Source organism: Harpia harpyja, chromosome 8, assembly GCF_026419915.1.
Source record: "Harpia harpyja isolate bHarHar1 chromosome 8, bHarHar1 primary haplotype, whole genome shotgun sequence".
Lineage (NCBI taxonomy): Eukaryota > Metazoa > Chordata > Aves > Accipitriformes > Accipitridae > Harpia > Harpia harpyja.
This window is the reverse complement of record NC_068947.1, coordinates 743814-762270: the sequence shown is the minus strand read 5'-3', so window position 1 is coordinate 762270 and position 18457 is coordinate 743814. Positions and strand designations below refer to the sequence as shown.

The window sequence follows — 18457 nt, the reverse complement described above, 5'->3', positions numbered from 1 at the left end:
TATAAATACTGCTGAGTACAATAATGTTAGCGATGTGGGTTTGTACTGTACCTGTGAAATACTCCTCTCTCTCTTTTCCCCCCAAATCACCTCAACATGGTTAGTGCAACACTGATGGGTAGTAGTGAACTTACAAGCTTCAGATGGATCTCTTCATCCTGCACCAGCTAGTGGTGTGCATTCAGCCTTTATCAGCTGTGTCTCAGTTACCTTAATGAATGTGAAGCTCTAAAAGAAGGGTCTTGGAGCCTTTTTTTAAAACTTGCACTGAAGACTAGTATTTTCGTTGCTTTTCCCGTATGAATAATATAATAAAATTAGGTTCTGTTGGATTTCAGAGTTTTGCAGTAACCAGTGTGCAGTAACCCGTAACCAAAACTACACAAGGTGGCAGGACATAAAACTAAGCAGTTTTTCTTTCTCACCATAAGACAAAAAGCTACTTTTTTTAAGTGCTCTTTGCAAGGGGTGCCATTGGTCCCAACTAGCCATATAGTCCTTACAGTAAATTAATAGCTTAAAATACTTAGCAAAACTTTGCAGTATTTCAGTTTGCCTATACAGTGAGATGTGAGCTCTTTTCTCTGCAGGTATCGCAAAGGATTTGAACTCCAGTCAACTCTGTATTCTGGAATTAACCTTGCAGTTTTGCTACTTGTTGCAGGACAGCAGTTTGAAAGCTCAATGGAACTGAGAAAAATAGGTAAATATCCACACACAGTGCCACAGACAAGTTTTTTGCCTCTCCTCCTGTGAAGAAAAGAAAATGCTTAGTGATGAGTTGCATAGACAGAAAAGTGGTTCAGGCTTTTTAGTAGCGGGTCCTGGAGGGCAGTCTAAACCACAGGGATCTTGAAGGACCATTTTTCTCCTTTTTGCCTTGGAGCAGCTTTCTAGTAACTTGGCCCATCTAAAGGGTCCCAGAGATGGGAGAGGAACGAGGAAGGACCAACTTCAGCACCATCCATAAACTGCCTTTACTTCATTACGGAGATTATCCCATTGCATAGCCAAGAGGTGACAAAGACAGGGTGTGACATTGTGTGGCCCAGCTCCCCTCAGGGATGCCAGGGAAGGATCCACGGGGTTTCTGTTGTCCCTGAACTGAGAGATCCACAGGAAGTATCACCTGGAAGGATCTACCAGCACAGTAACTTGTTGCCTACCTAGATTCACATCTTCCATGTAGGTGCTAACTAAAATGCACCACTACATGTCTATAAAAAAATCATACGATAGAAACAGGTACACAGTTCTTCCTAGAAAGGCAAGAGTTGCAAATTGTATTTGGAATCAGATCCTGTCTGAAACGCATACTTGAACCTTAAAGGGGAAGAAAGCAAAGGTGGCTTTAAATCATTCCCCTGATCTTGCTCTGGGGTGGACTTGTGTAAGCCTCTAGCCATGGATCTCTTGCAGTAGATGCAGATCTCGAGGACACAGAGATGCACAGCTTACACTGAGAATCAGGAGGCAGATAGCCCAGACAGGTAGCACAAGAGGTTTTTCATCACCCTGTGTGGTAGGAGTTCTGATTGTCTGAACTGTATCGGGGATGTTATTTGCAGGCCTAGCCTCTGTGTTGGGCAATGTTTTATTTCTGAGGAAAACTTGCTCCACTTTATCACTAATGCTTAGTCAAGTCTTATTAGTCTTTTACTGATAGACCATCAGTAAAAAACCCCACTTATTAGTGTTTTACTGATAGAAAAATATGGTTTTTAATTGAAATTTTACAGGTGTACGGTTAAACAGTTTATTGGGAAGAAAAGGAAGCCTAGAAAAAATGAACAATTACTGGGATGTGGGACAGTTCTTCAGCGTGAGCATGCTGGCTAATGATGTTGGTAAAGCAGTACAAGCAGCAGAGAAACTTTTTAAGCTGAAACCTCCAGTGTGGTATGTGGTAGAAGGCTGTAGCTCAAGTACCCAACTATGGGGAGAGACACAAATCAAAAACGTCTTGTAGTCGCTTGGATAACTTAGCTGGATTTTTCCATCTCAGATTGTTTGTAACTCTGACTTTATACTCTTTTATTTTGGGAAGGAAGGGGGAAGGTAAGAAATTAAGTTACCCATCATTGTTGGGTTTATATCTCATTGAAGTACATCTTTTATAACAAATCATTTGGAAATTAGTGATGATTCCTTGTGAAACAATCATGAAAAGATTGGGAAACCATTCTTTTCAGAGTTTAGCTAGCTGCTGCTTCCCTCCCCCACCATCTTCTAGCTCATAATATCCTGTCTAATCACCATGTAACTACTCATGTAACTATAGCCTTTTGCAAAAAGATATTGTTCATAAACATCCATGTGAGCTTATGACTTAAGGTTTTGACTAAACTTGCTATTCTTTCCAGAAATCTGTAAAAATCAACACAATAATTTCCATTATGGTAGCTTTTAAAGTACATTTCATTTTGCAGTTAATTTTTTGGATGTATAAGTTAGTTAAGTGGGTTTAGAATCTGGTCAAATTTTGTTTTCTCTCTGTTAACTCACTAATTCAATACATTCTAGGTACTTGAAATCACTAGTTCAGAATCTGATGTTAATTCAGCGTTTCAAGAAACTCACCATAGAACATTCTCCTAGACAAGAAAAATTGACTTTCTGGCTAGATATAATTTTTGAGGCAACGAAAGAAACAACTAATGGACTGAGATTTCCAGTAAGACGTTATGTCCAAACAAGTTTTGTATGTCTTATGTTTCTGGATAGGATATAACAAGAATTGGAAGACTCCAAATGCAATACTTACATACTTAACTGCATGTTATTTCATTGCATGAGCCAAACCCCTGTATTCTGCTAATCCTTACTCTACTAAAAACATTTAACCCACCACCCTAAAAGCATTCTAAGAAATACTTTTAAGTCTCCTACAACAAATTGTGGTGATACTGTTTTGTTGTGCATAGGAACACAGCCCCTTCCTGCCTTGTCTTGCCCTTCTCTCTCCCCCTGGAAATTTTTTAGGCCCTACTTTGAGATTACCCATTGTCTATATCAGAGCATCTGAAGATACTGTTGTGTATTAGCTGCTGGTTCATTAAGGAAAAATGTTCTCTCTCTTCAGGTTTTGGTGATAGAACCAACTAAAGTCTACCAGCCTGCGTATGTTTCAATCAACAATGAAGCAGATGAAAGATCTCTCTCTTTGTGGCATGTCTCTCCCACTGAAATGGTAAAACTACCAGCAGATGTGTTTCAAGTATTCTGATTCATTGTGCTTAAAGTCACTTTTTTACATGTAGATTTTGGAACGCTTTACAATTATTTAAGGTTTGCTACACTTCTGTGAAGCACAAGCCTCAATATCTCTTTTGTGCAGATATGACAGTTGACTTTTTACAGAGAAATAAAAGGAGGGACTATGATTAGAACTCAAGTGGTTTTGACCTCTAGTTAAGATTTCTCTTATCTTGACCAAGTTTCTTAGAAGCGCTTGGGTTCTTTGCTCTCTTAATAATATTTCTCATTAGAATTGCATGATTTTTATTAAGATGCAGCTCAAAGCTAGATAAAAAGTAATGATAGAGCCCAGTATTGTGTTTAATGTTTTAGAAATTTTAAAGTTTTACAGTTATAAGATTAGAAAGTAGAAAAAATGGCAGCCTGTGACAAATAAGTGTCAAAAGGCGTCTTGGATTATTGGATAAGGCACAGGAGATTAGGAAGGGAGTAGGCACAGTTATGGATAGTGTAATCTCTTATAAATGAGAAATAATTTCAGTTTCGCATTGAAAGACTTGAAATCTGGAACATATTTCACCACCCCTTTTTAATATCAGAACAATGTAGGTGGAGAATAGACTAAAAATGTAGAGAGGCAAAGTGTAGAAAAGAAGTATGTTAGAGCAAGAGAAGAGAATTACCTGGATCTGTGAACTTCTTTTCCAGTACACTGTTCTACTTCACTACTTCAAGTGAATGTGTCTGACACAACTTTGCTTCATGGAACAAGTTCTTGGTGCATATCTGGCAGTGCTAAATAAGATCCAGCTACTAGCTAGAGATCTATGGAGGGCTACAGTCCTAGGCACAGGCTGTCCTTCCTCTGTTTTGCCTCCCGTGTTCTTTCTCCCTGGGCCAAAGCTGTTGGCTCAATACCTCTTAGGGAGATGTATGAAGTTTCCTTTTCCTTCAAGCCTAGGTAAGAGTAGGGCATAGTGTGCTCCATGTTTAATATGAAATGTTGATGTATTGAGTCAAAACATAATGTTTGGTAAATTATATTTCAAGATTTATTCTTCAAATTTAATTTTACGTGAGGAAATGCAGCCTTTACTTCCACCCTGTGCCATTTATATTCATTTTTCCTGAAGTGAGTAAAACAGCAATGTATGACCTTTCTTTACCTATACATCAATCTTATTTGAAATTTGGGGGGCAAGAAAGAAAGAAAGGAAGGGAGACATGTTGGAAAAACTTTATTTTGTTTACCATGCTGTGACTTTGTTTTCAATAGTAAGTCAAGGTTAAACTGTGGTTGATTATAGCTCTTTGTTCTTTACAGAAACAGATTCACGAATGGAATTTTACAGCCACTTCCATTAGGGGAATAAGGTTGGTATGTCGGAAAACAGTTAAGTGGTTTTTTGTTTATGTTTTATTTTTTCCTTCAGTGGGAAATCTGGATTCTGCCTTAAATCTTTGCTTTGCATTGCCAATTATAAAAGCTTGTTCTGTCGAACCTGCCTTGAAATGTCAACACAGAAGAGTTTGCCTTTCCATGCATGGGCAGAGCTGTACATTTCTCATAGGAACACTCATGTAAGGGAGGTGTGGGGTTGTGTCTATTCTCTGGTAGACTTCCCTGTTTTCAATTGTGTACCTGCTTTTTATATATTTTTCAGTGAATTTATTGCCATCTCTGCATTTAAAAACACAGAGAGCAGAAGGAAAGAAGACCCCTTACCGCTTCTTGCTTCCTTCTGTAACTAAAAGAACAGTTTGTCTGTTTTCCTTTAAGAAAAGGAAACCATGGTATCTATTTTGTTTGGAATTCAGAAATGCTTCTGATATGGCTCTATCTAAAACCTACTAGCTAAAACTTGGATTATTAAAGAAATGTTAAATGAGGCATGGACATAGTTTGTGCTAAGGAAAGAATTCTTGAGCTGGAAGGAGACTGCTAGTGGAGTTTCTCAAGGGCTAGCCTTTAAATAGTTACAGTAGTTCCATTTTGTGATGTCTAGATTAATGGCAACTCTAGTCACCAAGTAAATGGGTCCAAATACTAGTACAAAAGAAGATCAGAATATTGTATAGAAGGAACAGGATTGCTCTGAGAACTGAAAGGGTAGAAAAGAATCATGTTTGGTATTAACAACTGCAAAATACATTACTACATTTAGAAGCTAGCTTTTATATCTTAAGTTGGGCTACTTTGCTGCCAGAGAGGTGAGAGACAGAGCACCAGGAGAGAAAACAAAATGCAACCTATCTGTACAGCCTGGCAGCGTGTCTGTGGCATTCTTGCTCTCTGTCTGCATTATGCAGGCTGCAGCTGAGACCCAGAGGAGCCGTAAGCACAGGGAACGTGAAGTGGGCTTTTGCCTTCTCCCCGAGTTCGTGAGTCACTGCATTGGTGGGTCAGACCTTTCTAGGGATGTAAATGGCTGTTGGCTGGGGCCACTTGTGTGAGTGCATAAACTTAAGGGCTTGAAAAACTTTGATTCCACTACAAGCATAAATTCGGATAGCTATTGAGTTCTGTAGTTCTCAAACAGAGGGTTTCTGGGCTGTGATTTTAACTATAAGCACCTAAGTTTTAGGTCCCAAGTTTGTCTTCTCTGAACTTGTATAATTTGCTTAACCAAATAAGCTCAATGAAAAAACATTTCTCTGAATAAAGTGAGTGATGATTGCTATGAAAGCCTACGGTTGTGGATTTGGACATAGATTCTACCATAACTTCAGTATTTTCTTCTAAAAGAAGCAGGTTTTGGTTTAAATGAATTCAATGTGATGTTTTATTTTACTACTCTAATGGAATGTGAGTGGATGTGAAGTTGTCATTACTGAAGTCTGTGGAGCTGATTGAGCATAACTCAGCATAATGTTTCTGAAACATATTAATTACCTCCAGTCAACACATTGCATAGAAATTAATCTTTGAGAAAGATAAGTTTTAATTAAATAGAAGCAAGCAGTTCATTTGCTTTGATTCTTAATCACTGCTGGGGATTACAAAGCTCAAAGAGGCAATGTTTTGAAACTTGGTGGAATTAGCCGTTTGCTTTGTATCTGACAAATTACAATTCCTAAACTTTTGAAATTGCATTAGCTTCAGTAAAAAAAAAATAAAATAGTGGTCTCAGTTAACTTATACTCTGTCAAAACCCTTAAATTGTATTTATGCTAACCAGTTCATCTTATATACCATATGTATTACACTGTTTATAATACAATATTGTTATTTAGATACTGTCTTCTCTATCCTGTATTTGCCCTTGGAAGAATCATCTTGCTTTGTCTGAGTTCTCATGTCAGGTTAATCTGCCTTGCTACACTAGAAATCACTATATCAGAACCAAGCTACAGATTGGCGTAGTGTATTTTCACATATTTCTGAAAAAATCTTCTGGCAAAATTCTAATTTTTTGGAACATTTGTCCATCTAGCCCTTAATGATGCTACAGCAAGTTGATTTTATAACATTCTGCAACTTTACTATAGTCTACTGTCATGTATTTAATTAACTGGCTCAACAGAGGCTAAGCAAAATCTGAGAGTTTGACTAAACAGGTCAGGCAAGAATCTAATCAATTTTCTTAATTTAGTGCACAAAAATAATGACAGTACCTTAACAAGCATAACAACTTGGCATTTATGTAGAATAATACTAAAGTACAAGTGTTTGGAATGATAAGACATTAATTCCTAGGTTTACTTTCATATTGATATTATTTTTTATGGCCTCTTCACTTTTCATTTCAGTGCATTTAGATAGGATATATATGACACTGGCACGACACAATATGCAATAAATAATCACTTTGTCAGAATTATTGCTGCAGTTTGGAGTAAGCATTGGTCATCCCAAAACTTGTTTATCAGTGTTAAGGCCATAAAAAGTATATACTGTGAAGGATCTGCTACACTCTAGGTATTTCCCAGTTCAGTTTTACTGTAAGAGTAATGGAATTATAAAAGCAGAAGTACTTGTCAGGCTTAAAAGAAAGGCTTTCCTGATAGCTAGATTAGTGTCAAAGCAATTCACTTTCCATTGAGGTGTCATCAAATACCCAGAAATCTGATGGAACTGTGTAAAAATGGAGGGGGAGGTGAACAACAAACAAACCTCAAAACGCTTCAGATAAATGAGTATTTTAGCAAAGTAAGCAGTAGCTTAATCATTTATCAAACTGAGATAGGAGATAGGATTATAGAATATGTAAATAAACTCAAAGCTTCTAGTTGTAAGGAAAATAAATATAGTTGCATACTGCCTCTCTGAGGTAATTTACTGTGGAAAAGATGTTTGCTAAGTGTTCGTAATTCAAAGAAATTAACTCCTTCTTGCTCTATTTCTTCTAATAGTTACCTCCAAAATAATCTTTCCTTAATGTGAATTTCACAGCATTTCCAAGTTTGATGAACGATGTTGCTTTCTTTATGTCCATGACAACTCTGACGACTTTCAAATTTACTTTTCTACAGAAAACCAATGCAGTAGGTGAGTTCAGTTTTTGTGGGTATTGCATGTGAGATCTATGTCCCAAATACAATTGATTTAGTAAAGATTGAAAGCTGACATTTTTGTTTGAGAAATAAATTATTTCTTCACTTCTTCTTTCTTGATGAAGAAGCAATGAGCTAAACTTGGTGATATTTAAGGTGATGAGAGCAACATCCCATTACACTTGTTGGCTCATTCTAATCAGTTTACCTACAAATCATTAGTTTTGAGAAAAGGCTTATGTAACTTATTCTGATTTATAACTATTATCTTCTTTTTTTGTATCTTGGCTGTGCCATGTAAGGTACTATATTGGTTTAGATTCCCTTATGTACCTGTTCAGTTTGATTTAAGTAAGAACTAGATATAATAGGGATTTCTAGCTTATATTTTGTCACAGATAGCTGTTACTGTCTGCGCCTGTATTCAGATATTTCCTGATGACATGTTGTCTCTAAACAGTAAGCACGCTAACTGAATTTCAGGCCTAAATCTTTACAGACCAAATTCTTCCTGGGGACTGATATTTGGCATGTAAACCTTCTGAATGAAGTAGGAGAGATTTATTAATACACTTAATATTTGGGGTTGGATGGTGTATTTATTTTTCTTGCAATAATTATTATTTTTGTATTATATGGAATAAACTCAGGTTAAAGACAATTATTAGCTCTGCAGAGTGCAATGTGTGAAACATAGGAAACACCAAAATTATTGTTACCTGCTCAGCTTTAATTTGGCGTCGCAATTTGTGTTATGAAACATGGTCACATTTTTTACGCCTTATTCAGTGCACACAGCAGTCTATTCCAGAGATGTGTCTCTATTAGTCAGTGAAAGAGATGTGAATATTTTATAATAATTTTTAATAATTTTTAATCATATGTTATTGAATTTGGAAAAAAGTGAGTGGCTCAGGCAGGAGACTACAGGAAAAGGTGGTCCTGTACTTAAGGATCTCTGTCCCAGAGAACTAGATGAAATTAGTCAAAACTGTTCTTCAAAACATGTTACTACTTTTATATTCTTGGCTTTCTGGATGCCTGACTGGAAACCACAAAATTTGGTTTTCAGAAATACTCAGTAATCACACTTGCAAACAAAGTCCATAGGAACATTTAAATTAAACTGAAGGTAATAAAATTCTCATCACTACACAGAATGAGAACCACCTAATATGATGTCACAAATTTAGCACTACTGAACTGAATAATTGAAAACCAATACTTAATTTTTTAATATCTCAACTTTTTCTCTAATTATATTTGTAAAGACAAGGCCATACTAAGTACTTTCCATCAAAGTGTACAGCAAAAATATTTGAGTTTGATCTACCAAGATTTTACTATGCAATTACAATAACAAGCAAGTATTGGGTTCTGCTACAGCAAATAAAATAATTTTATAAATAATTAGGCTTTTCCATATGTGTTTGATGTTCTTCCTCATTTAAAATAGGATAAATATGGAGAAAGCAAGTAATGAAATAAACCTATGAACATGCTAGTCTGTTAGCTTGAAAGCAAAGCCCACCTTGTGAAGAATCTGTTTAATCTCCTTCTACAAGGATGTTTTTCTTTGATCCACTGCTATTTATTGCTTTTTTAGATTCTGTGGGTTGGTGAAAGGAATTTTGTCTGATGCAGTTGGCAGTAATTTGGAACTAGAAGGAGAAATAGATGGAGACACATTGGAGGTATGTCAAGGATAAAAGATCCAAGAACTCTGAAACTTATTCTCCATCTTCCCTGTACTTTCATATCAGTGTACTAGAAAGATTATAAATAGCATTTAAACTCCATAATTGTATATGAAATTTCAACTCTTGCAAAACTATTTGTACAGAAGATTTGCATTCCTTTGAAAAAACACATTTTTAATGAAGTGAGCCTGTTACTGCTGTGAACTGCATAAATCCTTAATGAAAGGTGTTAATGATCTTGTATTTATGTTGCAAACATTCTACAGATGAGAATCATCTGGTATCAGCTGTCTTAAGTGGATGAAAAAGACAAGATATATGATAAATTCTAGGAAAAAGCCATTTAGCAAAGGTACTTCAGGTTTTTCTAGCTGGTATCTGATACTGTTCTACTCCAGGTAATTTCATTTGACAGGCTTTTTCTGTCACAGAGATTTGCAGATATTTAGGATCAGATTAATCCATTGTGCTTTTGACTTATGACTGAAACATCCATGTTAGGAACCTACTAGCTGTAGGCTTTCTTTATAGCCAGTACAGAGGGAAAAAACCCCAAACTTGGAAAGGGTTATTCACATTTTATGTGGACTCAGGCTAGGGTAGGTGAACCCATGCCTTCCTAAGACACACTGCCTCATATCAAATGTCCAGATTTGTAGCACTAAGTACACATCCTGTACTTCTGTTTATTTCTTTTGAAATCTGAAAAGCTATCATAAAATGTAGGTTGTCACTTTTATTTGTGGTCAAGCAAATTCAGTCAATCAGGTTAATGAGTGTAAAAACATTACTGTGGTTTGTTTGAGCTGGATATCTTTCTGACTGTGTCTCATTCCAGCAATTCTCTTAGGCTTACGGTTCAGAGCAGCTCTTTATGATAGTGAATCTTTTGTAGTACCTGAGGCTTCAGAAGAGGATTAAGAAAGTCGAAGACCCCTTACTGTACTGTTGAATGTAACTGCATATGGTGGGGAAGATGAGTTTTCGCACTGAATTTTGTGCATCGTGGCCACAGAATTCTCTCGTCAAGTGAAAAGGACGAGATAGGCACATCTGTTAAGCCCAGCTTAATACATATACCTGTGGTCTCGGTCTAGGATCAGGGCTGTACCTTGGCAAAGACAGGGTATTACCTATAGCTGCAGATCTTACATTGCAGACTTACGTACTTAGCTAACAGCAGGACAATCTCCAAACAACACAGACTATTTAGCTGTATAATAGTCTCTCAGAGGAAGCGAGCTCACCATGGCTTGAGCCTTTTAAAAACTGAACTGGAAGAACTGCTTGAGAATGCACAGCAGGAAACAATCCTGCATGAATCAATGATGTATGGAGAAATGACCAAAGAACTTACTTAATTTTAAATCTTTAAGCTATATCATTCTATATGTCTTGAAGTTTTCACAATTATCACCTTGTACTTACTGTCTTAGGTCAGGACATTAAAACAGAAAGCAAGACACAGAAGGGGAGGGTTAATTTGTTTAGCTTATAAATGAGCTAAGACACTTAATGTCTTTCTGCAGCCTGAGATCTTACATTTAAGAAGAGACAACATGGAAAATGCAGCTTTGTATGGTCTTCATGGGCTTGACAAGCACAGAGAAAGCAGAAGTTGCTACCATTAATAAAACAACTGTTTATATTTGGGAAAGAGGAAGAAATAACCTTGTGCACTGTTTGGGGGAAGAAAATATGATATCAGTCAGAATTCTTATGAGAATATTGTCCCAAGGGGTTGTCCATTTTGGATTGCAGTATTATTTGAAAGCAACTACAGTTTAGTTCAACAACTGACTAGGATTTGGAAGGACAGTGAGTGTGGCAGTCCTTTCTACCTTAGGGTATTTGCTTCTGGATTTTGATGTTGAGGAAGTTCCAATCACTTTAAGAGTACCTGCTGTACCCCAGATAGGATATCCCAGAGATCAGACTCTGTCTTACCGCGTTCCTACAGAAGGTCAGCTATGAACACTTGTTTACTCATACCTAATGGTTGAATTGCACATCCAGTGGATCACATATTCAGACTTTTGGTAACCAGCAGTGATTTATTCAATTTTTGTAGCTGTTGGAATGAGAGGAGGCAAATGTGAAGTGGCATCAAGTATATACAAGTCTATTAAACTGTCTACTAACTAGCAGTGAACTATAAATCTCAATGATTTTCGTGTATCATAGGACCCAGACTAGAGAACATAGGCTTCTCCACAGTAATTATAGAGTTGGCTTAGGAGCAGTCTGTTGCAGATAGGGTTGCTGTCAATCTTAAATTCTGCAATGTGACTTCTGTCCTTTTTCTGCACAGTTTTATGTCATATGATAGCTGTGAAAGCTGGATACGCTCCTACCAAAGAACCTGATAAGTTTTACATATGGCGTTTTGGGTCAGTTATGCCTATCGTATAACAAGATTATGCTATGAACCGTGAAGTGCTGAAACATGGAAGATGAAACTGTACTCAAGCTGTGCTAATTCAAGTTTAGTTCCACTGAGCAGAATATGCTGTTAGGATAAACGACAGGCGTTTTTTCTTTAGCACCTTCCACACAGCAGCATGAAACTTGCCATCTTTGCTGAGGTGAAGAGGGGGGAATGTCAGTGACACATGGACATTGCAATACCAGGGCTGCAATATGAACTGGGAAGACACTTCAAAGAAATAGATCTTAAGGCTGCATTCTGTGGGAGACAGTCTTTCTGGGTGAAGCAGAAAAAGTGATCATTGACGGAAATGTCAATAGTTATGGCCATTGTAAACAGGTTTGGGGTTTTTTTAATACAGAATTCATACGAAGCCACAGAGAATACCCTGCAGTTTTCCTATATAGGACGTCCTCTTGGATTTGGGAAGATACTAGGGGAGGTCTGTGCACTCCTGCTAATATCTGAGGCTATGAAACTGTCCAATTCCTTTCTTAACTCTTTGCAAAAGTGCTTTTTCAATATCCTTTGTCAGTTCCCTGATTTGAATCAGGGGTGTGCTGCTTAACTCAACTTCCATAAGAAATTTGGTTTTATTTAGTGTCTGGGATGTACTTTCATTAAGCATCATTCATCAATAGGCTTTTTCACTGACTTTTATAGTAGGAGAGCTCTGTGATAAGGTCACCATATGGGACAAGACCATGAGGTGGTGTAAATTAGTATAGCTTTACTGAAGTCAGTGAACCAGCAGTGACTTACTCAGCTGGCAAGACGACCCAGCCCGTTTCAGCAGCAGTGGAAGCCACCACTTCATATATTTCATTATCCTTGGAGAAGATAAGCAGTTTTTTTCGCCTTTTGGAAAAGCTCAGAATGAGGGGAATATGTCAGAAATTAGTTTTGCTGTGGCTAAGCTCAAATGAGAGTTTAGGGTCTTAAAACAGTGTTCACCCACTGTAATGAGAGGGTCACTTTTATCTATTTATTAAACCATTGGTTTCAAAATTATAAGTTAAGTTGCCTACTTTTATGTTTTCTGAAGGCTGTCAGCGATTCTTAGAGATGATACCTGAATGTGTTCATTTGACAGCACCGTTTCATTGAATTTGGTTTAATACTCTGTTCTTTGTTTGGGTTGAATGCATTTCGAAGTTGGTTAGGGAAGGCTGTTTTGTAAAGCAAATAACATGGAAATTTTACAAGCTGTATAATGCAGCCAGCTGGTAGGTAGCCTACCATGCTACAGCTGTACTGCAGGAACTACTCGATCCTGTACTAACTCAGTATAGTACATTACTGTTGTTAAAGGTCTCTCTGTAATGTCAAATTTTGGTGATAATAATTTCTGTGCTGCTTTGTTTATCTTTTCTGCTTGCAGTATGAATATGATTATGATGAGAATGGTGACAGGGTAGTTCTAGGGAAAGGTACTTACGGGATAGTTTATGCTGGAAGAGACCTTAGCAATCAGGTCCGAATAGCCATCAAAGAAATACCCGAGAGAGACAGCAGGTAAGACCTAGTTTATTGTTATATATACATTGCTAATGAAACTGCGGTTGTTTGCTGAAGACTTTGCTCTTCTTAGCATGTATTTCTATGTGGTTAGTTTATGAAATCCCTATATACGAAAATTCAATTATTATTTCCTCCTAGTATTCAACAGTATCCTTTAGAGAATAAGGACTTTTTATTTTTTTGAAAAGATAGGATATATATAATAAGTAATACAGTTGGTAATATAGATGTATATCATAAATTCTAGAATAAGAGATATTTGGGGGGTTAAGTTGCAGTTTTATCTCATTTGTATTCTTTTTGGGGATGGGGGAAAAGCATAAAAGGAGTTTCAGAGGCAAAGACAGTACTATGTAACGATACAGAAGCAAGCTATCTGTAAATTTTTTGAGGGCATGTTTCTCCCTCAGGGTTCCTCCAAGACCTACCTCTGTACTTTTTCTGAATAGGCAGCCAGTCACACTGCATTTTGAAGGTCATGGACAAGATGTTTCCTGAGAATTGGATCAGTATCCCTAAAATCTGTTCTGTTTGCAAACTAGCATTTAAGTAGCCTAGAACCTTTTCCTGCATGATGAGATACTCCTCGATCCTTTTTTTTTTTTTTTTTAAAATAGGTATTCTCAACCTCTTCATGAAGAGATAGCACTGCATAAATATTTAAAGCATCGGAACATTGTCCAGTATCTTGGATCTGTTTCAGAAGACGGATACATTAAGATTTTTATGGAGCAGGTACCAGGAGGTTTGTATCATTCTGAGCTTAGACTCTCAGAGGAATCAAAAGCAGTTGGGCCTCTAAACTTAGTGAAAGCCAATAGATGTGCACTTAAAATGTTTGTGCACTGTATATGGCTTTTCTGTTGAGACATTAACTACGGGTGGCATTCTTCTCAAATAAAGAATAGATTTGAAGTGTACAGGCCCCAGTACCCTCTCTCCTTTCTGTAATAATTATAAACTGAGAGAAAAGTCATAGAAGTATTTGGTGTCAAATACTCATGTGTTATAAAATAGCGGAGTTAGAGCTGTGTAGTCCATTTAGCTTAAGAATCTTAATAATGACTGGAGCTTTTAAGATAAGTATCTGTTGAGTATATACATGTTATATACAAAGCACTGCTATTTCCTAGGTAGATTAGAGATAAAAGTTATATGCTTCCCTTGCTCCTAATTTCCAGTTTTGCTCCTCTAGCCTTCTCTACATTTTAAGATGTAAAGTCCCTTTATATCCTCTCTAGGTTATATTTCCATCTCCCTTTTGCTGTTTGCTCTTCAGTGTCAAGGATGTGTCAGAACGAATGTTAAATTCATGTATGAATAGAATTTGCCAAATAAAAACAGAAATAAGAAAACCAGGAAAAAAAGTTCAGGTTTTCTAGGGAAGGTCCAGACACAAACATTCAAGTGTAATCGAGTCATTCAACATAGGGAAGTTGTTTAATTTTTGAATTCCTGTGACCTTCTCACCTGAAAGCTGAGACACTCTGACATGTATGATGCATGTAGACGTGATGAGTTTATACCAACACTTCCACTTGTTTTCCTGCACTTGTTAAAAGTATCAGCTGGTGTTACATACCTTTTTTTTCCTGCTCATATATGCACTGTAGAGTGTGCTGGGATTAGTTGCTAATGTCAAGATATTATTGAACCAATTCAGATATTTTAAACTCTGCAGCCAGTCTTAAAAAGGAACCAGCTGTTCAGATTATGCAAGAGTCTTTGGGGAAACTTCACTTTAGAAAGCTATTGGTGTGGACTGAGAATCCCTTTAGCTGAATTTGTCTGGCATTAAGTAGACCCACTGCACTTAGTTTATTACAAGCAGAAAAAGCAAACCTGTCTTTATTTTGCTTCATGATTAAAATATTTGTCTTATTTAAAAAAAGATTAGATTTTTTTACAAGTAGGGGAAGTGTGGATGACCTATCTCCTACCCTGAACATCCATTACTTGGTTTCTTTCAGGAGCTTGCTTTCCTCTGTCTCTGAATATTTCCAGAAGTTAATCCCATATTTGCAAGGAAAAGACTCTTTCCTTTTTTCTTCTCCCCTCCCTGCCTTGAGTAAATCAGCTTCTCTTTGTACATGCATGTGGTTCATGAAGTATAGTGTATAACGTCATACAGTGTTACCTTTAGTCTTCATTTCATTAAGGGCTGAATGGTTGCTAGTCCTAGTCTCAACAGTTGTTAGACTGAAGTGAGGGAGAGGCATCCAGCCCTGTCATAACATTTATTCCTGCCATGGAGGTGGAAGCTGAGCTAGCAAGAAAGAAAGAACCAGCCAAGAGCAGCAGCAAATTATTTGCTTTGAGGTATCTAGGAAGAATTTGGCTTAATTATAAGTACTGCATTTCTCTTGCATTAGGATATTGAGCAAAGGCTGAATCCAGACTTAAATGTTTCATGTTAATATGGGGATTTTGCTATCTTGATACACTTTCTTCTTAACTCTTGTAGGCAGCCTCTCAGCTCTCCTAAGATCTAAGTGGGGCCCAATGAAAGAACCGACAATTAAATTTTACACCAAGCAGATTCTGGAAGGCCTTAAGTATCTCCATGAGAACCAGATTGTACACAGAGATATAAAGGTAAATTTTCCTCTAATGTGTCTTGTGTGATTGCTTTTTATCTTATTTACTTCAGTTAGTTTTACTCTAACCTGAAGTAGAATTTTTAATAGGATTTCACGGAAGCTTAAAACAAAAGGAAAGACTAAAACAACCCCTTCTCCCTGGTGCTCCAGGAAAATTCCTTTGTAGAAAGGTATATTACAAAGATAACTGCAAACTTGAAGGAGTATTGATATTGGGATTTGGAATCTGTACTCATCTGTCTCTCCTCCCCACTCCCCCTCTCTCTCTGACATCCAAACCACAGGGGGATAACGTTTTGGTGAACACCTATAGTGGCGTAGTAAAGATATCTGACTTCGGTACTTCCAAACGGCTGGCAGGAATCAACCCATGCACCGAAACATTTACAGGTAAGACTCATTTAGCAGAGTTTATAAGGATTTTGGTGACCGATTTAGAGTTAGAGCCAAGAGGCTCTTTGGATTTGTGATGAAAAGACGATTAGGTCTGTATTTTCAGGGAAGAGTGAATGGGAGTGTGATCACCATAAACACAGGCTTGCTATCTTTCTTTTCTTTCTTTTAATGTAATTTTCTTCCATTTTATTTTGTTTTAAAATCTTCTTAAATGTGATGGGATAATAGTTTTTCTTCATAGTATTTTTCATTAAGTAGCAATTGATTTGTTGCCACTACATCTGGAAACACTTGAATACAGCAACTTTTTAGTTTAGTAATCTTGGTATTAGTAACTCATGCATGCACACTTTCTTCAAGTATGTCTAAAAGTGCAGAAAACCAAACACAAGCTTATAAATACTTTCAGTTTTGAGGCATTCATTATAAAACCCAACCAACTGGCTAACCTGGTGTTACCAGCAGTAAAAAGAACAGTTTACATGAAAATACTAGGCTGGTATGTTACAGAAAAGCTTTCGTATACAAGGTAGCAAAAACTTGCAATATTCAGGGAAAACAAAATTGGCTGAATAGCAGCTGAAACTCCACATTGAAAAATGAATATATGGTCACATAATTACTCAGTTCTTTTATCAGTGCAGATATAGGTAACACGATGTTTTCACTTATGTGGCCATATGCATAGGCTGATAGCACAAATCCCAAGCCTCATACTGGCCTGCAGTTTAAGTAGATGGTACACAGACACAGATGTCAGTCGTGTGTGGAAGACAGAAGACAACAACCTCTATTTAAGTGATAATCAAGGCTTCCCATTACTTGTCTGGTGGGGAGTCTGCAGTTCCTCCAGCTTTCTTAGAAAGGAAGCCTTGAAAATAAATTATTAGTTCTGAAATAACTTACCTTTCTAAGCTTTTTTTTCACTCATTATTAGCAAAGCTTGTGAATTGGCAACTGGGCCTATATTACATCATGATCTGAACACAGCATATGATGTCTGCATCAATAGCTCATGAGATCATCTCATCAGGTACAGGCATTTGAAACAAATCTATTTCCTGCAAAGCTGTAAAGATTTTAGTTAGAATCAAATTAAGTTAAGTTAGGAGTCCTTTAAAGGGAAGAAAAATAAATATTTGTCCAGTGTAGAATCGTAAATGCAGCATTTGAATGTTTTGTTAAGAATGAAGCACTACAAGAAGCAGTCTCTTCAGTTTATAGATGCTACAACAGGTAGATACATAAATGACAGTACGTCTGAACAGAGAGCTGGTTAAATGCTGGCTTCTGAAGCATTCCTTTAAGGCATTTAACCATTTTTTTCCAAACAAATTAGTCAACAAATAATTTTCTCATGAATCATCTTGCTTATGCAACTGGATGGATAATTCTCAAATACATACAGGTCTCTTGTGGTATCTGGAAAAGAGTATTTTCAGGTTTTTCCTGCAATGTTTGTCCTTGCCATTTTTGTTAGACTGGTTCAATACAGTTACATTCCATGGGAAAGAGATGCACTACCCTTCCACATGGTGTGATGTATAGCTATACTGTGCCTCTCATTGCTACAGGATATTCTGAAAACTTTAAGTATATAAAGGGGTTCCATAAGGTAAAAGTTGAAGTCATGGAGGAAGACCCTCTTGTAGCTATTAAAAGTCATAGTCCAAAATTTAATTTTGGCCCAGGAAGCCACTGTTATGGCTGACTGCTATTATGGTTGGAGCAGATACTAGAGGAAAATCATTCTGTCTGCCTGTGTTTTATGTACTCCTTAGTGGCTTTTTAGCAACTGGCTGTTATTAGAGATGATATATGGAGAAATGGTACCTGAAGAAAAATCACCACACTGTAATAAAAGGAGGTAAATCTTTCCTTGTGCCCTTCTTCTTTGTTCTCTTGCACATTTACAGCCCTGTTTGTGCCTCGGAGATGTAACTGAACACAAGAATAAAGGTTTTCCTTAAGTTCTCATTCCAGATTTAAAATCAGTATGCAGGTAGCTATAGCCCAGAGGGTATTAAAAAGTCTCTTGCAATTTGTTTTGTTCCCTAACTCAGTACCTAAACTCTGTGGATTTTAGGCATTATGTAATACAATCACATGACAGAACAATC

At 37.0% G+C, this 18457-nt stretch overlaps 1 protein-coding gene across 2 annotated transcripts in view; it reads left to right on the top strand.

The window, feature by feature from the left end:
• MAP3K15 (mitogen-activated protein kinase kinase kinase 15) overlaps positions 1–18457 on the top strand; it is a 92118-nt gene that overhangs the window by 53406 nt on the left and 20255 nt on the right. For both annotated transcript variants that reach the window (XM_052794236.1, XM_052794235.1), the window contains 11 exons: positions 591–703; positions 1740–1899; positions 2524–2674; positions 3083–3190; positions 4523–4572; positions 7592–7687; positions 9299–9386; positions 13202–13335; positions 13959–14086; positions 15806–15936; positions 16226–16331. In XM_052794236.1, coding sequence (XP_052650196.1) covers positions 591–703; positions 1740–1899; positions 2524–2674; positions 3083–3190; positions 4523–4572; positions 7592–7687; positions 9299–9386; positions 13202–13335; positions 13959–14086; positions 15806–15936; positions 16226–16331 — 1265 coding nt within the window. The remainder of the gene's footprint in view (positions 1–590; positions 704–1739; positions 1900–2523; positions 2675–3082; positions 3191–4522; positions 4573–7591; positions 7688–9298; positions 9387–13201; positions 13336–13958; positions 14087–15805; positions 15937–16225; positions 16332–18457) is intronic.